General features: G+C 35.1%; 1 protein-coding gene across 1 annotated transcript; it reads right to left on the bottom strand.

Moving 5' to 3' along the window:
• Positions 1 to 318: 318 nt before the first annotated feature.
• Positions 319 to 16,713, bottom strand: LOC123536989 (rho guanine nucleotide exchange factor 39-like). Its single transcript, XM_053528741.1, has 13 exons — positions 16,670 to 16,713; positions 10,996 to 11,360; positions 10,341 to 10,540; positions 9,273 to 9,488; positions 8,640 to 8,755; positions 8,080 to 8,150; positions 6,471 to 6,634; positions 5,720 to 5,914; positions 5,009 to 5,097; positions 4,401 to 4,512; positions 3,670 to 3,813; positions 3,004 to 3,356; positions 319 to 1,586 (listed from the first exon to the last, which is right to left on the bottom strand). The coding sequence occupies exons 2-13, from the start codon at positions 11,021 to 11,023 to the stop codon at positions 1,499 to 1,501; spliced, it is 1,776 nt and encodes a 591-aa protein (XP_053384716.1). The 5' UTR covers positions 11,024 to 11,360; positions 16,670 to 16,713; the 3' UTR covers positions 319 to 1,498.
• Between the last annotated feature and the right edge of the window lie 1,936 nt (positions 16,714 to 18,649).

Here is an 18,649-nt window from a genome sequence, read left to right as displayed (position 1 = left end):
GCGCATGTAAAATTTATGAAAAACGTAACAGTTGTTTTCATTGAAGTACAGCGCCTATGCGGGCCAATCAAAATTGTCGTTACATATTGACAATATGCGAGATGCGCTGCAAACGGCAAATGTGATAAACAGAGTCGATTGTGTTTGTCGCCGATCGACTGATTTTTCAAGCTTTGTTGATTGATGACACAATACCAACACCCCCCCCCCTCCCCCGAATTTCGACCCGGATTTAGACGATTTGGGAAAACGATCCCGGCCGAGATGGAAAATCCGGAACTTCCGGAGTATTCCGGAAAACTTTCACCCATGCTATTGTAATAAAGCTTTGACGTCGACGTCATTTATAGTACATGAGACGTTGGTCAAATTGACTTGTTTATATAGTAGAAGAAAGTAGAATGTATGAGTTTTCGACAGGAAAATCTAACATGTGATAAAAAGAATATTACATTTGTGACTTCCCACACTGAATTTATTAAACTCGTTGAATAAAATTGATAAAACACTCGACAGAGCCTCGCATTTTATTCAACTCATTTAATAAATTCAATATAAAAAGACACTCATGTAATATCCTCTATATATTATTAGCAAGAATTGGAAAATGCATTATTAACTGCAGCTCATTACAGGCGATATATTTGCAAGAATCAGAAAATTCATACTTACTGCAGTTCATTATGAAATGGTCATATATTAGCAAAAATTGAAAAATGTATAAACTCTAGTTCATTACATATTATATTTGCAAGAATCAGAAAATGAATAAATTACTGCAGTCCATTACAGAATGGTTATGTATTACCTAGAATGGGAAATGTATTTAATGACTGCCGTTAATTATGGAATGGCTATATATTAGCAATAATCGGAATGTCCACAATAAAGCACAAATGGTGACAATTATAATGATAATTATTCTATTATGACCTAGTAAGTGAAGCAAAATTGTCTATATTTTTCAATAACAAATCAAGTCTTGATTTTTCCAAACTATTTTTAAGAACCAGCCTTTTATGATATGTGTCTATTTACTTAATAAACACCTGAAAATTCTTTTCACATATCTTGAAGGTTCTCTGATACTTAGAGAGAATACATCAAAAATATAACAACACTCAAATATATAATCTGAAAAAATATCACTTTTTTGTTGATTTTTACATTAAAGACTTTATTACCAATTAAATTTTAATATCACGTTTTCTTTATATTACAAGAGTTACAAAATGAGTACTGGTATACAAACAAAGCCACACCATGAGAAAATCAACATAGTGCATTTGCGACCAGCATGAATCCAGACTAACCTGCGCAGTCTGGTAAGGATCCATGCTGTTCGCTAACGATTCCTCTAATTGCAATAGGCTTTGAAAGCGAACAGCATGGATCCTGACCAGACTGCGCGGATTCGCAGGCTGGTCTGGATCCATGCTGTGGCAAATGCACTATGTTGGTTTTCTCATGGGGCAGCTCAATTATATCTGTAGACTATCTAAATAATTATACAAGATTTATGGTCTCGAACACTGTCCATCATTCCACCTATACGGGATGTTACTTTCGTTCCTCTCTGTACAACCCTGAAATCATATAATTACACAAACATTAATATATTTTATACTCCAGGCCACTATCTATATGGTAAATGCAGAAATGTACAAAAACTGGTAAATTAATGTTTTAATTTTCAAACTGCAAGTTTTCAATACTGAAGAAGAAAGTGAATTTTAGCATTGTGGAACTTCTATTCGTCAGCCATAGCAAAAGTTTCTTAATTTAATATCTCTACTCTGTTATATCAGAATTCCCTTAAAAACAAGAAAACAGTCGATTTTGCAAACACCACAAAATTTTATGCCCACAAAATCACGGGTGGTAAACGCGCAATCCAATTCCCGCCGGGAATACGCTTAAAATGGGTTGCGCAACTTCCGGTGCTGGTGTTGCGCGTAAAAAAAGACGAAATTGAGGTATGTGAAGTTATGATTTTGCTTAGTATGAGACAAGAATAAATTTTCTCGAAAAAAGCAAAATGCTATTCGACACAAATATGATAATATATCATATGTGTAAAATATCTGGTTTGTAATTTATGATTCGGCTCTATTATCACGAAAACTCAGGCGACAAGAAGCGTGAAAAAAGTATGAAATCAACAAAAATGGAAGTTTCTGACCTCGTATGCCTAATCTGAGGACATCTGATGCTTTTTATGATAACTCAACTCTTTTGAAGTAACGAATATCATAATTATTTGCTTCAAATCCTGCTTACGGGGACATAATTGACAAAAAATCATCGGAAATGGGGTTGCGCACCGGGAATGGAGTTGCTCGTATACATCATAATGTATATAATGTAAACGCGCAACTCCATTCCTGGGGCGCAACCCCATTCCCGATTATTTTTTGCCAATCTTTCATCCAAAAGCAACATTTCATTCAAGTGTATGTAATATTCATGACTATTTTACACGCGTTTGACCATTAGAAGCATCACATTTCCAGAAAGAAGGCACAAGAGTTAGAAAATTTGCATTTTTCATGAATCCATGCTTTTTTGACAGCTCGAGCCAGCAGAGTTTTCGTGATAACAGAGCTGCTTCTTAAATTAATAAGTTGGTATTGCACATATATGATCTTTATTCATTTTTGTGTCGAATAGCATTTTGCTTTTTTCGAAAGCACTCGTAAATGTGTCATTATTTACAAAAACAAAAACCCACCTACCTCGATTTTGTAAATATTGATGCGCAACACCAGCACCGGAAGTCGCACAACCCATTTTTAGCGTATTCCCAGTGGGAATTGGATTGCGCGTTTACCGGCCGTGAAAATAAAATGGTTTTACATCACAATAAACTAAATCAAATATAAAAAGTTCTGAAAAAGCAATCCACAGCTACACCCTCATAAACTAGACGTCATTTATAAACTCTTCTGTCATGTTTAAATTAATTAAAACACAATTCTGCAATATGAATTTATTTCATATTACCTCCTAATAGGCCATGTGGAGCAAGATGAAGATTCCTCTTTTTGTTGTAATTTTGGATTAAACCAGGGCTGTGACGAGTTTCCATTATGCATCGTAACATCTGAACTAAATTTAACCCTACTGCTCCCACTAGCTGTAACATTGTCACATTCATTTTCAATATCCTCTAACAATTCCCTGTATGGAGGATTTTCAATAACTATTGTGGGGACATTTTCATCTATATATTCATTATCATCGTCATCATCTTCATAGTTTTCATCATTGTTATCATCTACATCATTGTTTACATACTGCGCCTCTTCAGGGTTCCAGTTGTCAAGACAAATTTCATTCTCTTCTTCAACAGTACCCTACAATGTTGAATGAATAAATCAAGTAATAAGAAATATCTGCTAGGGATTATTTTTCACTATTTTGCCATTATTATTTCTCCAAAATAAAAGGCAGCCGCCGAAAAAGCTCTTATTTTAATAACTTCTATGCAATGGATTTATGACATTACATAAAAACCTCGCATTAAAATACTACTCTTAATTTGCTCACAATTGCTTTTCATATAGAAATATCTGACATTACATTAGTTCATTTTTATAACTCTTATTGTAACAAGTTTCCTAAAGTTTTTGATTTGTTATACATTATCAAAGGTTACATTTATCTTACAGTGGAACAAGATGCTTCACTTTCTACATGGGAATTCATCCTCTGGCGTTTTGGTGGAGTCAAGCAGTTCTCTACCAAAGTTTTCATAGGTGGTCGACCTTCTGTTGTGGCCTTAGAGGCTCTTCTCTTTGGCTGAAGTTTACGCTGCAAATAAACATGGGAATTTTTCTCACAAATGAGACAAAGTATTCTGAACAAAATAAAGTGTGAGACAATATCTTACTGCTGGTTGTCTAACACTAGAATTTTGTTTTACAGACAGTCTTAATCCAGATTTCCCCATTTACAGGTAGATTCCAAAGTCTTATTCCAGATTTCCCCATTTACTGGTAGATTTACTTTCTCAAGTGTATTCAATACAAAGATGCTTTGTTAAAATCTGTTGCATGAACAAGTCATTAACAAACTTCTTTCTGCATCTACATTGGAGCGGAACATGGCATGCAGGAGGCAATAAGTATTAGTATGTTTTAGAATTCACTGATACAGCACATGCAATATATTTGAGTTTCTGGCAAAGCTGATCTTACTTTCCAACAAAAAGTTAAATTGTCCTATGACTTCTAAAAAAAGTATGAATAGTGAATATTGATGTTAATTCTTTTAAATATTCACTGCAACATGCATAGAATTCACTGGTTTTACTGCAAGCCAAACTGTTTTTCAAGAATATCAATACAGCAATTACATATATGTAGTTAAAGGCAGCAAGACCTCATACAAATCAATACCTTCAAATCTTGTTTTCTTTCTCTCAACCTCATCTTGAGTAAAGACTTTCCTCTAACTGGCACATTCTGACTGCTTGGTTTTCTTAACGTTTGTCTATTTACATTCAGTTTTCTGTAAAAAAAATGTACAAACTGCCTATTAACATGGATAAAGAACTAACAATGAGGTATAATTATCAGATGAAGCAAAAGCTACAGATGAAGTAGAGGCTCCCTTCAAATTCTGCAGAGTCAGGACTTACTATTAACTTACTTTAACAAATCATTTTGCATTCTTTTGTTGTTGTTTTTTGGATCTGGCACCATTTTTCTTTTAACAGTATTTCAGTTTTGCAATTACTTTTATGTGTTTCTGTATTCTGTAACTATACTAACTTGTCCCCACCATCCCACCCCCCAAGTAATTGCCAACTTCTCCACATGAATCAGGTGGAAGACGAATGAATTCCAACACATTTTCATCCATCAAATCATAATGAAGAACAAACTCATCACTAGAGAGTTTAAACTCACAATACCACAACCCATAGATCTGTACTTTCCCTGTCAAGCTAAGAATGTGGGCTTTCCCAAAATCAGACACTACACTAGAATATAGACCAACTAACCTTATTGCAGCTTCAGTACAGTCTACCCATGACTGGGCCTCGTCAGGATCAGTACAGAATAACAATAGGCTCTCCTCCTTACAGTTTATCTAAAATGTATAATAAAAAAGACTGTCAATATCTTAAAATTTTAAAAGCAACATTTGAAGTAAAAAGGGTTCTTGACAAGACATTTACTTCCATTCCATAAATTTCATTACTGAGAACAAAGTAATAATTTGGGCTAACTGTTCTTGTTATGATGTAAAAAAAAACAACATGCATCTCTTGTGAAGAATTCTGACCTGGTGACTGTCCATGCACTTAGCTACACAGAGATTCCAGAAGATCCATTTCTTTTTCGTTTGAGCCGTGCCATGAGAAAACCAACAAAGTGGCTTTGCGACCAGCATGAATCCTGACCAGCCTGCGCATCTGCACTGTCTGGTCAGGATCCATGCTGTTCGCTTTCAAAGCCTATTGCAATTATAGAAACCGTTGGCGAACAGCATGGATCCTGACCAGACTGCACGGATGCGCAGGCTGGTCTGGATCCATGCTGGTCGCAAAGACACTATGTTGGTTTTCTCATGGCACGGCTCATTTAATGTTTTTCAAATTTTATAATTACCAAATTAATATAATGTAATATCTCAATAAACTTTATTCTATCTGTATGAAAACCCTAAAACAACAAATACAAGAGTTTTTACCATAAAAAATAGCACCTACCCTGAACATGCCACCACCGTCCGTGCGTTGTACACTACCAAGAACTTTCTCCACTTGACAATGTTTAAGTGGCAGCACACAACAACAGGTATAGGAGTTGTTACCACTGTCCAACAGTTTGGGTTTGCCATATATCATCATATCAGAGAACAGGAAAAACATACGCTCCTGTGATCTGCCACCTCGTCTCGATATCTACACAAAATATAAAATATTTTGAAAATATACAGATTTTTTTTTTTTTTGAGAAATCAGCAGGTAACACTATTAGCATATGATTTATAAACATCTGAACCAATCTCAATAAAACTTGCAGGGCCTCATTGCACTATAGCAGTAAACATTTCTACCATGTTTTATCCAACCGTGTCCGAGATACGATTCCTGACGGACAGAAAATGGAACATAACACTATATATACATGTATAAAGGGCCATAAATTTTAGTCTTACTCATGCAATCTGACCAAAACTTGCAGGGTGGAATTTCCCTACAGCAGTTAACATTTCCAACATGTTTTACATAATCCACATCATGCCATAGATACCGTTTTGGATGAAGGACAATGCCAAAACTATATCCCTCTGCCTTCTAAAACAAAGAACAGGGTCTGAGTCAGATCAGTCTAAGAAAACAAGCTTGCTATTGGTCAATTACAAATTTGTTCTAAGAATCGACCAATCAGATGCTGCAGTTTGAAAATCGGACTGGTCTCAAAATTCAGCTTATAACATTGTACTGCAAAATGTACCTTATTAAGTTTTCCTTCTTTGATAAAAACTCTCCCTGGAGCAAGTATTTTTGGAGCTGAGTTGTCAAAACTGTTATGTATGGACAACATTTTCTGGAAGTTCTCATTCTGTCTTACATGCTCGTTGATGTGTCTGGCAATCTCACCAACCTGCTTTGCTGCTTCTACAACAAAAAATACAGGCAATACCTGAACAGTTAATCTTGAATGCAATGGGTTTTACTAAACTATCTCCATAACAAATATGAACATGTTACAACTTTACAAAATGTGGGTATTGCAAAGGTATATCTTCATGATCTTGGTCTGAATGAAAATGCTGTTGTAGTGTGAGTTTTTTTATAAATTTAAGTAATACCTATAGTGTAGCTTACTCTATTGCAGGAAATGGATGTTTAATGCTATAACATCTAATGTATACATTTCTCAATCCGAAAACTCTAAAAATAATGAAGCAAAAAATGGCTTTTTTTCTTCTTTAACTCCCTGAGGCCGATATCGTAACATACCTGCTGCGGCGGGATAAGAATTATCACCTGACGTCGAAGAACATTACCTAATAATCTCACTCGCATACAGTCAGTTGACATCATGCAGGGAAACATTATTAACTTGGGTGTAAATTAAAATATACTTACAAAATATTCGAAGTTTGAACAAATATTTTTTATATCTAATTTCGTATGAGCTTTTATCCAAATAGAACAAAACTTTCACTTCCAAATATTCACAATTTTAACACACCTACTGCGTTTAATAGATATTTGAACATTAAATTCCAATAAATAGAAATGCACCATTAACAATGAATATTTACATCAGCATTACTCGAAATTTACACTCGTTTTTGTGTGAATATCAATGGCTTATTTTGATGTATAATCTATTTCTAAACATGTACACAAATGTTGTGTGTCACACACTGAGTTAAGATGTAATATTTACATCCATCTTTGAATAATTATTAAATTTACAAACATGCGTTTATTTACATATATTTTTTTTTTGTATTTTATGCTTTGCTGTGTTATTTTTTATCCATTTGTATCGTATATGATGTAAGTGTACCAATATTTCAGCCTTCTAAAACTTAACATTTTCCGACCATTCATTTGTCCGATAATGGCATCGCATGGTCGGAATCATCATCCGACGGAACAGTTATTTTAGAATCAGCATGATAATAAATAAATATTTTCTTCATTTTAAGAAAGATCTCTGGCCGACGACATTATTTTACTCTTTTGAAATACAGCATGAACGAAACACAGCGGAGATCATCTTTTTATTTTATTTACATTACCGCATAGTTACAGACATTTATTTTAACAAGGGAACTAATTATTAGCTCAACTAGTAATTATCACATCAAAGAAATAATAGCCAGTATGCAAAGTAATTTTGCTTTTATCAAGATTATTAAAAATTAACAAGTACTTATCGCAATCATCATAATCTCGGTGCAGCGACTATACTCGTCAATCGCCGTCCTGGGGAGTCCTGATAACGAGCATATATTCGCATATTGACGCTACAGGGGTAGAAAATATAAAGCCTACAGTCGCATTTCGGCCCCAGGGAGTTAAACACTGCAATATTATAAAATTACCTTTCAACATTGCATAATCATGATGTTCTTCACTTGTGTTTTCTAAAAGATCTTCAAGCAGTAATTTATACCTGTGAAAGTAAAACAACAGTAAATATACATGTATATAAACATCTGTAAAATACTGACTACCCTGTCAAACTGTGTCATACTCATTCTCAGTCTTTATTTCTCACACATGTATCAATCTTTTACTTGAAAATGCAAGTAGTCAGTGTCATTGTTAAAACAGTACTTAATTATATATCCAATTTCTCATTTTATCAGACATTACATGTACTTTAATAATATGACCTGCTTTTCCTTATGTATGAATTTGTATTAAAGAACAATGGTTGTTGTTACGGAATACTTGGAAAACAAGAGCTGTCCATCAGTCAACCAATGCCATTTTAGGGCAAAATAGGAATGTCAAATAATAAGACTGGAAAGACAAAGATAGGGGTTAAATTTTCTTTGAATTTATTAAATTTTGGGTAAAGAAATACACTCATCCTGCACAAAGCCACTGGCCTGGGGTAGATTTTTTACAATCAAGTAGAAGTATAAATCTACAGTACCTAGGTATCCTCTGTACAGGGGTTATAAGTAAAGCTCCAATTTTCAGTCCCATTACTTCAGGCCTGTCTTCCTGCTCTCTGATAAATTCTGCAAACTTTTCATTTTTCAGACTATCCTATAACCATAAAACACATTTAACATAACATTAACAAGATCTTGTTATACTGAGCAAATGTGTCGTGCATGATTTAATGCAAGATGTAAGTTGTAAAATCATCATTATTTAATGTGGATTTCTTGGTACTAAAGCCAAATCAACAAGTAGAATTCCCTTTTCTCTGATCTTCATAGCTTGAAATTCTCAAATTTATGCCCCTAAGCACTTACTTTTTGAAATTTAATGCATACAAAATTAAATAGCCACCTTTAATTTGCACCATCAGGAACTCATAATTTGTGACTGGATATTTTCTTGGATTTAATGCTTTTAGTACTATATATTAATATTCATACCTTAGTACTTCAAATGCACAGCTAAGACGGACTGATAGAAAGACAAACATATGGACAAGGGTAAATTTAAATGCCTCACAAAAATATTGTAAGAGGAGAAGGGGGCATAAAAACCGAATCAACAATAATCCTACCTTGAAGCAAATCAAGGGACACAACATATTCTGCTGAATATATACCTGCAATGTTGATATTGCTTGTTGGTGATTATTTGCATACATTGAGTATAACTTCAAGAAAGGTCCCAGAAACTTGAACGCTGTTCCCACAGTAGTCTGCTCCATGTACTCTAAAAGCTTTTTATTCACTTCAAGAATCTGCTCCAGGTTACTGAAAAGCTGTGCATGTGCTCGCTCTGACACCAAACAGTTAAACCTCAATGGGAACTCAAAAAACTGAAATACAAAACAAATACCACACTTTAATCATATATATAACCTTTCTGCATTAAAGCAGGTTTCAAGAAAATTGTATGGAGAACCCTGCAGATGTAATAATTTAACTCTGTTTTCTAAGCTAACTAAACACACAAAATAAACATACAATGTCGCAGAGCAGTCAAGACCTCTGTCAGAGTCAATCACACACACCCCTCCCCTCAACTCTGGGGTTTGAAGCAAAATTGAGGTTTATAGTTCTTATATTAAGTTCACCTGCATGCTTGCTCATGAGGTGCCCTCCTGTGCCTTTGAATAATGCCAAAAAGAGCTCATGGGGATATTCCTTTACCAATAAATCTTGAAAGTAGCAATATGACCTAAATTTATTGGTGAGACTTTAAAATCCTAACAAAACAAACAAAAACATACTAACAAAATTCTTTTAGTTTGTTTTACTGGGTTTATTAAATGCAATTTTTTTTCTAAAAATATTTCAGTTATGTAGCAGCAGTTAGTCAACAACTCCTGGATATCTTAACATAGGCTCAATGAACATGAAATGAGCTGTGCCATGAGAAAACCAACATAGTGGGTTTGCGACCAGCATGGATCCAGACCAGCCTGCGCATCCACGCAGTCTGGTCAGGATCCATGCTGTTCGCTAACAGTTTCTCCAATTCCAATAGGCTTTAAAAGTGAACAGCATGGATCCTGACCAGACTGCGCAGATGCGCAGGCTGGTCTGGATCCATGCTGGTCGCAAACCCACTATGTTGGTTTTCTCATGGCGCGGCTCAAATATGCAGACATGCAGCTTATCTGCCTCACTATGAATAGATCCATAATATCTTAAGAATAAAATATCACCTTATAAGCTAATTCTAAATGGTGTATATATGTTTTCTCAGTTTCAAACAGCTCTTCTGTAATTCTCCTTCTCCGCCGTTCTCTTCTATCATCCTCCTCCACACTCTCTGCCCTCACGACCCTAACTGGAGTCCCTCTGATATCCTCACAAATTGTAGGTGAACCAACATCTTCTTCCTCTTCAACTATCTCTGCTAACACTGAAAAAAAGAAATTTTAAATAACCTTGATATAAAACATAGTAAAAAAGAGATACAGATGTTCCAGATTTTGATAGTGATGCTTTCGATATAGTGTTAACCCTCACCCTGCTAAATTTCTGTAATGAACTTGCAAGCCCATTTTCAATTTTGATAGTACCATTAGCTGTTAAAAAGGGTGCTTACCAAAAGACACTGACTGAATGGTTTCACAGCTCAAACAGCTAACACTCTTGGAAGAGGGTCACCCAAGAATCTCGTGTGAAAATATTTTAAAATTGTGCCACACAAAGAACGTGCAGCAGACGAACAGTCAGCGGTCGAAATTGCTCACCCCATGCATTCTGTGTTCAGGCGAGCTAAAAAGTTGGCAAGCATAAATTGTTTGTATGAGTTTCTAAATTGTTCAACAATAAAGATAGTTATACGGTTACCATACTCCTGCAAGTACATACCTTTCAACCTGGTCCTGGTTGTCAACATACTGTTGTATAAGTTAATTCAGGTTAAACTCGATGTCACATGGGCTGAATGTAACAAGCTTATCTTCAACTCCCTACATGTATGTCTGGTAAAATGTCAAGAATGTCAAACAATAACATATAATGATAGTTCCATCAACTTCCTTTTTGCAAGGCGTTGAGCCTTTGTTTTTTGTTGTGGTTGTATTTCTATACAAAAATGCAACTTTTTGTCAGTCGTCTCTACTTTCCACCTTTGCCTATATCTATTACAAATACTTGGACTGTTCTAGCTTCAAAGTATCACTGTTCACATGTATTCCTATTGCCAACTTTTACTATACTTGTTCTTTATTTATCTGAAATTACAACAAAAATAGTTTCTACATATTTATAATTATATCAATGAGAGAACTGTCATTACAAAGATAATTTACTACATATATACCGATTCATGAATGCCTGACAATTTGTCAGAGAAACCTACTACTACTGTCTTTAATATTTTTTTTAGAATTTATGAGTATTCCACATGTAGTAATAATACAAACAAGAGCTGTCAGAGGACAGCAACGCTCGACTATTCAACAGCCTTGTCGACTGAATGAATACGAAAGTCGAAAAAGGGGCATAATTTTGTAAAAAAGCAAAATAGAGTTATGGACCTGTGCAATGTAAGTCAGTTTATCACAGTGAATAAGTGTGTGAAGTTTCAATCCATTCCCACAAGTGGTTACTGAGATACCAGCTTACATACAAAACCTTAACCAAAAATTTCTAAGTCGAAAAAGGGGCATAATTTTGTAAAAAAGCAAAATAGAGTTATGGGACCTGTGCAGTGTAAGTCAGTTTATCACAGTGAATAAGTGTGTGAAGTTTCAATCCATTCCCACAAGTGGTTACTGAGATACCAGCTTACATACAAAACCTTAACCAAAAATTTCTAAGTCGAAAAAGGGGCATAATTTTGTAAAAAAGCAGAATAGAGTTATGGGACCTGTGCAATGTAAGTCAGTTTATCACAGTGAATAAGTGTGTGAAGTTTCAATCCATTCCCACATGTGGTTGCTGAGATACCAGCTTACATACAAAACTTAACCAAATCGGGACGCGGACGCGGACGCCGACGCATGGGCGAGTCCAATAGCTCTACTATTCTATGAATAGTCGAGCTAAAAAAGAAATTCTGATTAGATTCTAAACAGTAAATGTCAAGTATGTGATGGTGACGCCGGGACGAGTGCAATAGCTCTACTTTTTCTTCGGAAAGTCAAGCTAAAAATTAAAAGTACCTGAAGTGAAATTTCAAGAATTTCTAGCCCAAAAATAGGTCAACTTTGAGTCTTCATGTCTCAGAAATGGTTTAATATAGACAGTTTCCAGTGGTTCCATGGCGCAGAGGCATATACATTTTAGCAAAAACAAGGTGAAATAACATGATATTCTGGAGTGCTTAGAAGCACCAACCTCTTTCAACACCCCATGCCAAACTCCATGTACATACAACAGCTTCGGGGTCTTAAACGTTGCATGGATTCGGAATAAATAAAAATAGTGTTAACTAAGTCTGGCTTTAGACTGTCTTTCATTGACACTATCTTTAGCTAGAGCTGTACATGTCTCTGCCTTTAGAACTATCCCTGAAAGTTACCCCCATCTGCGCACTTGTTTCTAAATTACTTCCCTTGACAAATACTCTTCAATTTTGCAAATCTTCATCTATACGTGTTGCTGTCAAACTTGACCATTATATTACGGTGGGCAAGAAAAAAGATAAATGGGAAGTAAAGTATGAAAAGACTCAGACAAGTGCAATATGGTAAAAGTTTAGGAAATAAAGTAAAAGATTGCCCAGTTGTGATATTCCTCAAAAGACTATAACGTCAATCTGGGTATTATCGGACATGGGGCTTTTATCGGACAAACCAATGAACATCCATTATTTTAAAAGATATAATCATAAAAATGCATTATTACACCGGTCACGTGTTTTTTTAAAGCTTTTGCCGCCCGATTTCAAACGAAGAAAGAGGCAACATCGATAAAAGGTAACAAAAATGCAAACAAAAATATTCATCTATGCAGAATAAATCCGCTTCCTGTTACAACTACTAACATTCCGATAAAACATTTGTTGGAATATTTCTTTGAAAACATGTACAATGATGTGCTCAAGTGGTGATTTGGCACCAATATGTACAGTCGGTTTGATAAATATACAATGCAGAGTACAATGTACTCTGTATGACAGAAACGCTTTGCTCTCCATGGAGGCCTGTCAAGGGGTATTTTCGGACACTTGTTTCACAAAAAAAGTAAGGCTACATTAACCGCATTGATAATAAATTTTACAACAGTCCAAATTTTCTGCCTGTTGCTCGCAAAACTTTAATTATAATTTATGAATGGGTAGGTGGAGACACAGACCAAACAGAAACCCCTCCTGCACCTACCCTCATTCGTCTCGTATTTGCACCCCCTTTCTAGAAAATCTTTGTTACCCCTATGAATACTATTACAGTGATTTATTAAATTGAAAAGAGTGTAGAGTAGATCTATATTTCATGCATATACGCTTGAAAATTGCCTAGAAATGCATTACTCCACATAGTCCACAAATTATTTCCTACTGAATATGCCATAATCAAACTGATGGTGTATGATTAGTGTTATAAATACGTGTCCGGTAATACCCCAGCATGACCGATAATACCCGCTTTGAACACCTCAAATTGATTGTATACATAACAAGTCATATGACATAATACGACCTATCTATTTTTGAGAAATGGAAACTACACATGCAGCTGTAAAGTGAGAGAGGATTTCTGAGTCTTGTTTATGGTAAGTCGTGTGAAACATTATTTTTACGAATTCTGTCCGATAATACCCCGATCGACGTTACATGCTGACCACTCTGGCTTGCGTGGCGCCACCAGGGAATAGTCCCTGCTGGCACAGCTCAGGTGTCTTATTGAAAATACCACAACTGGAGGAAAGTCCCCGTTTAGATTCAGATACATACTGGTTTCACTCATAATTTTTAACAAAAAAACTTTTTAACAGAAAAAGCTATAAAAAATGTTTTTCACTATTGTTTCTCTAAAAAATATATCTTTCTAACAATATACAGCATGTGCCATTTACTTAAAAGAAAAGAAATTGCTGGTCAGGGTTCTAGCCAGGCTATTATTGCCTGTCGCGTGCGACATGCCTTCAGGCTTTGAGTTGTATATTCGACATCCCTTATTTCCCCCGTCATCCCTTAACTGCCAAAGCGACATGTCTTAAACGCATTCCAATAAACACCTCGATTAATCCAATAGTGTATTCGAAAGTTTACCACGTGCTCACCCGATAGTTCAGGTAAAGCGATGTCAGTTAAGATATACGATAAACCAATGACAGCTTCCTATGTAGAAACGTGTGACGTAAATTTCATCGTAGCTCCGCCTTTAAATCCTTTGACAGACGGTATCTTGTGATGTGTACATGAAAGTGTTTTAAGATTTTTTATGTTATCAGAAATGACAGATGACTTTCAACAATTATTGTCCGAATGTTTTTCGCAATAAAAAAAAAGACAATGGAAGGTACTAAGTCAAAAATTGTGCAACACGTTAAAATGATTTTGAACAATTCTCAGCGTAATATTAATGTTTTTCTCATGTATGAATTGTGTTTTCTCGGGTGGAATATCGAAAAGACCATCATGAATGCCAGAATTAATGTTTTCTGTTGTCACTTTCAAAATAGAACTTGTAGAGAAAAGTTTGAAATATTGTGGATGTATTACTTAATTACTGATAATGCCTGGAAATAAACGTAAATCAGAGAGTGGGACATTGTTAAATATGAACTGTTTCAAGAAGAACAGTGTTAGTGACTCAGTAATAGAGGAGAGGAGACAGTGAGATGTGAAAAGCGTGACGAATCTGTGAATGACATTCGTCCAGGACCAGGTACACCAGAGAAAACGGTCACAAATTCAGAATCCCACCCAGCCACGCCGGACGACCAAAGGAAATCAGGCATTGATCCAAAATGGAAACAAGCGTTTCCCTGGATGACAGTTCTCAGAGAACGGTAATTTAAATAATTTTTAAGTTATCCCAAAAATACGGTCTATTGAATGTATCATATCGTATGTATCAAGCGATCTGTGAACGTATTAAAAAAAAGTGCAAACTATCAGTTGTTAAACAAATTATAAGAAGACCACATTTTATATTTCAAATCTGATTCCTTTGGGGAAAAAAAATTGGACATGCATACTTAGAAAATAGGGAGGAAGAGTTGATGACTAACTAGAAATTAAGTTGTCATGACTTTACACACAGGGCTATGTTTTATGTGTTTGTGTCTTTTTTTTTTTGATATAAGTTCTTGAAATTCATTAAAAAACCCATTTAGATCTCTTATCATAGCAGTGACGGTCCCTTTGGCTATGCAAAAAACAAAATTGTTTTAAATTCTTTATTTCAGGCCAAGGTATGTTGTGTTCAGTATGTGTAAAGCACCAGAGAAGGCCAGAGAAGTGTACTTCAATAAGGCGATCATCTTTAGTAATTCATAAGGACTCAGACTCGCACAAGAAAGCAGTGGTATTTGACGTTGCAGAAGCAAAAACAAGTGGGGGGATCGAGGCTTGCTTTGTGAGGGAAGAAAACATGTGAACCATGAGGCAATTACAGCATCTATGACACTGCTTTACTTTCCTTGATAGAAAGTAAATGAGTAATTATGGAAAATTTGATGGTCCATCAGCAAATAAAAACAGCAGTCAGATTCATTTCATGCCCCAGTGATTAAATATTGATATGCAGTTTTAACAGATTGATTCCATTCCTACAAATTATATCTTGTGAATATGTAGAATAAATTTTTGTTGCATATCTTCGCTTAGCAGACTTTTATGCCTGTTTCTCGTCGATTCGAGCTTTCTCATCGATTCGAGCCCTTGTGTTTTAGTAAAATTCATGCTCATGTAGCATGTTCTTCCATCAGAAACTTGTGTCATTTACATTTTAAAATGCCTTGGAAAATACTAGTCATGAAACCACTGAAAAATTGATTATATACCTATTTTAAATTTTTGCATCAAAAATTACTTATTTCAAAAGGAAATTACATAGTGGGTAATATTGTGAGCCCAAATTTCAAATTAAAAGCACCCTGAGCATATTTCGACTGTTGTAACGAGTGCACAAGAAGTCAGTCTTGATAGAAATTTGCTTTATGGAAATAGAATATGCAAACATAAACATTTAATGACCTTCCAAACAGAGGGCTCGAATCGATGAGAAAGTTTTAAAATGATGTGGAGTTTCACCTCCTTCAGTCTTGTGCAAAAAAGTACATATAAAAGATGATAACATTGTAATTCTTATTGCCCATTGTTAAATGCAAATATTTTTGTAACAAAAAACAAAAGTTATTTAATTGAACAGGTTTACAAAAATTTGCACACCTCTAAAAGATTTAAGAGGCTCGAATCAAGGAGAAAGCAGCATATAATTTTAGTTTAAACCAGTGGACAGCATTATAACCAATTTTATAAATTTATGAAATTCTTAACAATTGAAACAATCATTTTTCGAGCACGTTACTTATTCATTGATACCTAACTTACACATCTAAACTGAAATTAAAAGAAAATATTTAAAACCTGGATTTCAAATTTTGTGCCATTTGACATTTTAATCATTTCCGGTGATAAAACCCGAAATAGAATTATTTCGCGAAATGAAGCACCCGAACGAAACGGACAATGAACGTGATATGATATTTTTTTCAAGAGTAAACTTTGATACATTTAGATAAATATTTATACTTTATGTATATATCATAGTAACAAAAAAAACAACAAAGTCCCATATCTCTGCAGAATTTTATCTAAATGAACCTAACATGCACCATGCACAACTAGGTGGTACTGATAACTCGTGTGAAGTTTCATTAAATTGTGTGCAAGGGTTTGGGAAACTAGACACGCACAAGGTTGCATATGCAAACTGTATGTATATAGCATATTAACAAAAAAAACAAAGTCCCATAACTGTGCAGATTTGTTTTAAAGAACCTACCATGCATCAAGCGCAACTAGGGTTTCTACTGATCACTTAATTTGTGTTATGATTCATTCAATTGTGTGCATGGGTTCAGGAGATTAGGCGCGCACAAGATTGCATATGCAAACTGTATGTATATAGTATATTAACAAAAACCGAAGTCCCGTAACTGTGCAAAATTTTTTAAAGAACCTAAAATGCACCAAGCACAATTAGGGTTACTACTGATCACTTGTGTTAAGTTTCATTCAACATGTGTAAATGGGTTCAGGAGATTAGGCGCACACAAGATTGCATATGCAGACTCTATGTATATAGTATAGTACCAAAAACAAAGTCCCGTAACTCTGTACTTTTTTCCTGAAAGAACTTAACATGCACCATAAACAACTACTGTTGTTACTGATCAAATTTTTGTCTACGGACAGACAGACGGACAGACGGACAACATGAAACCAGTATATCCCTCCCCCTTACAACGTCGTTGTCAGCGGGGGGGGGGGAGGTACATAATACCACAGACCACAGACTCCATGCTGCATAGAGTTGGAATCAATTTTTTTGTGTTGATGTTACTGTGGAAGATACTCCCCTGCGTCATACCAGATTTGCCTAAACCCAACCCTAACAATGCAGTCAAATCCTTGCAGCTAGCTCGCTTATCAGAACATCTTCATTTGCGCTGGCTTTGCCCTTTGCCTGAAAAAGCAGTACGTCCGACTATTCTGAAGGAGTTTAATATTTTCCTGACTGCCATAACTCATTCCAGATACCAGATTTTGTTTTAATAAAGTTTTTAGTGATGTTAAACTAGATACCTTTATGTGTGTAGGTGATCACTGTAGATAACAATGATTATGATGATGAGACGTCAGCATATTTATTCTTTTTCTTGCCCAATGTATTGGAGTTTCCGGCGATGTTGGCCAAAACCGTTTGGAACCCCATAGTGCACTGATTATATATTTTCTATGCAAAATTCGATGAAAATCAAAAGTTTTGATAGTTGTTCTTTCTTCCTTATAGTATATTTCTCAATTAAAATAGTTAACTTACATAAAAATGTAACACTGAAAATGCTGAACAAAACCAGAGCCTGGCTGTTTGAAAGTTAAACATGCGATTAGGGTAACAGTCAATTCACTAGCTTTTATGGCTACATTTTGACTGATTTTAGAAAACTTGTTAAAACAGCTTTATGAGTTGAGGATTTTGAACACTGAAATGTCTTTACAGTTAAAAAAAAATATTATACTGGTATTTCCCACCAAGACTGATGTTTGGAATCAAAATTTTACAGTGGTAAGTTTAATAGCCGGTAAAAGTTTCGAACGACTAGGCCAAAATCTTTTTTTACGTTTTTCAAACAACATCACATATTAATTTCCCGCATTTTATTTAGATAAAGAACGTTTCATTAACACTGTTTCCTTTTGCTTTATTTATCATATAATTTGTAAAACATGGTGCGCAAGAAAATTAATCTATCACTGGTTGCAATTGTAAATGGGAATATCCAGCTCTTCGGTAACTGTTTAGGCGGTAACTTATCGCAAAAACAGTTACCCTCGAAACTT

The sequence above is a fragment of the Mercenaria mercenaria genome, chromosome 17 (assembly GCF_021730395.1).
Source record: "Mercenaria mercenaria strain notata chromosome 17, MADL_Memer_1, whole genome shotgun sequence".
Classification (NCBI taxonomy): Eukaryota; Metazoa; Mollusca; class Bivalvia; order Venerida; family Veneridae; genus Mercenaria; species Mercenaria mercenaria.
The sequence above is the reverse complement of the archived record's forward strand: the minus strand, read 5'-3'. Positions and strand labels throughout refer to the sequence as shown.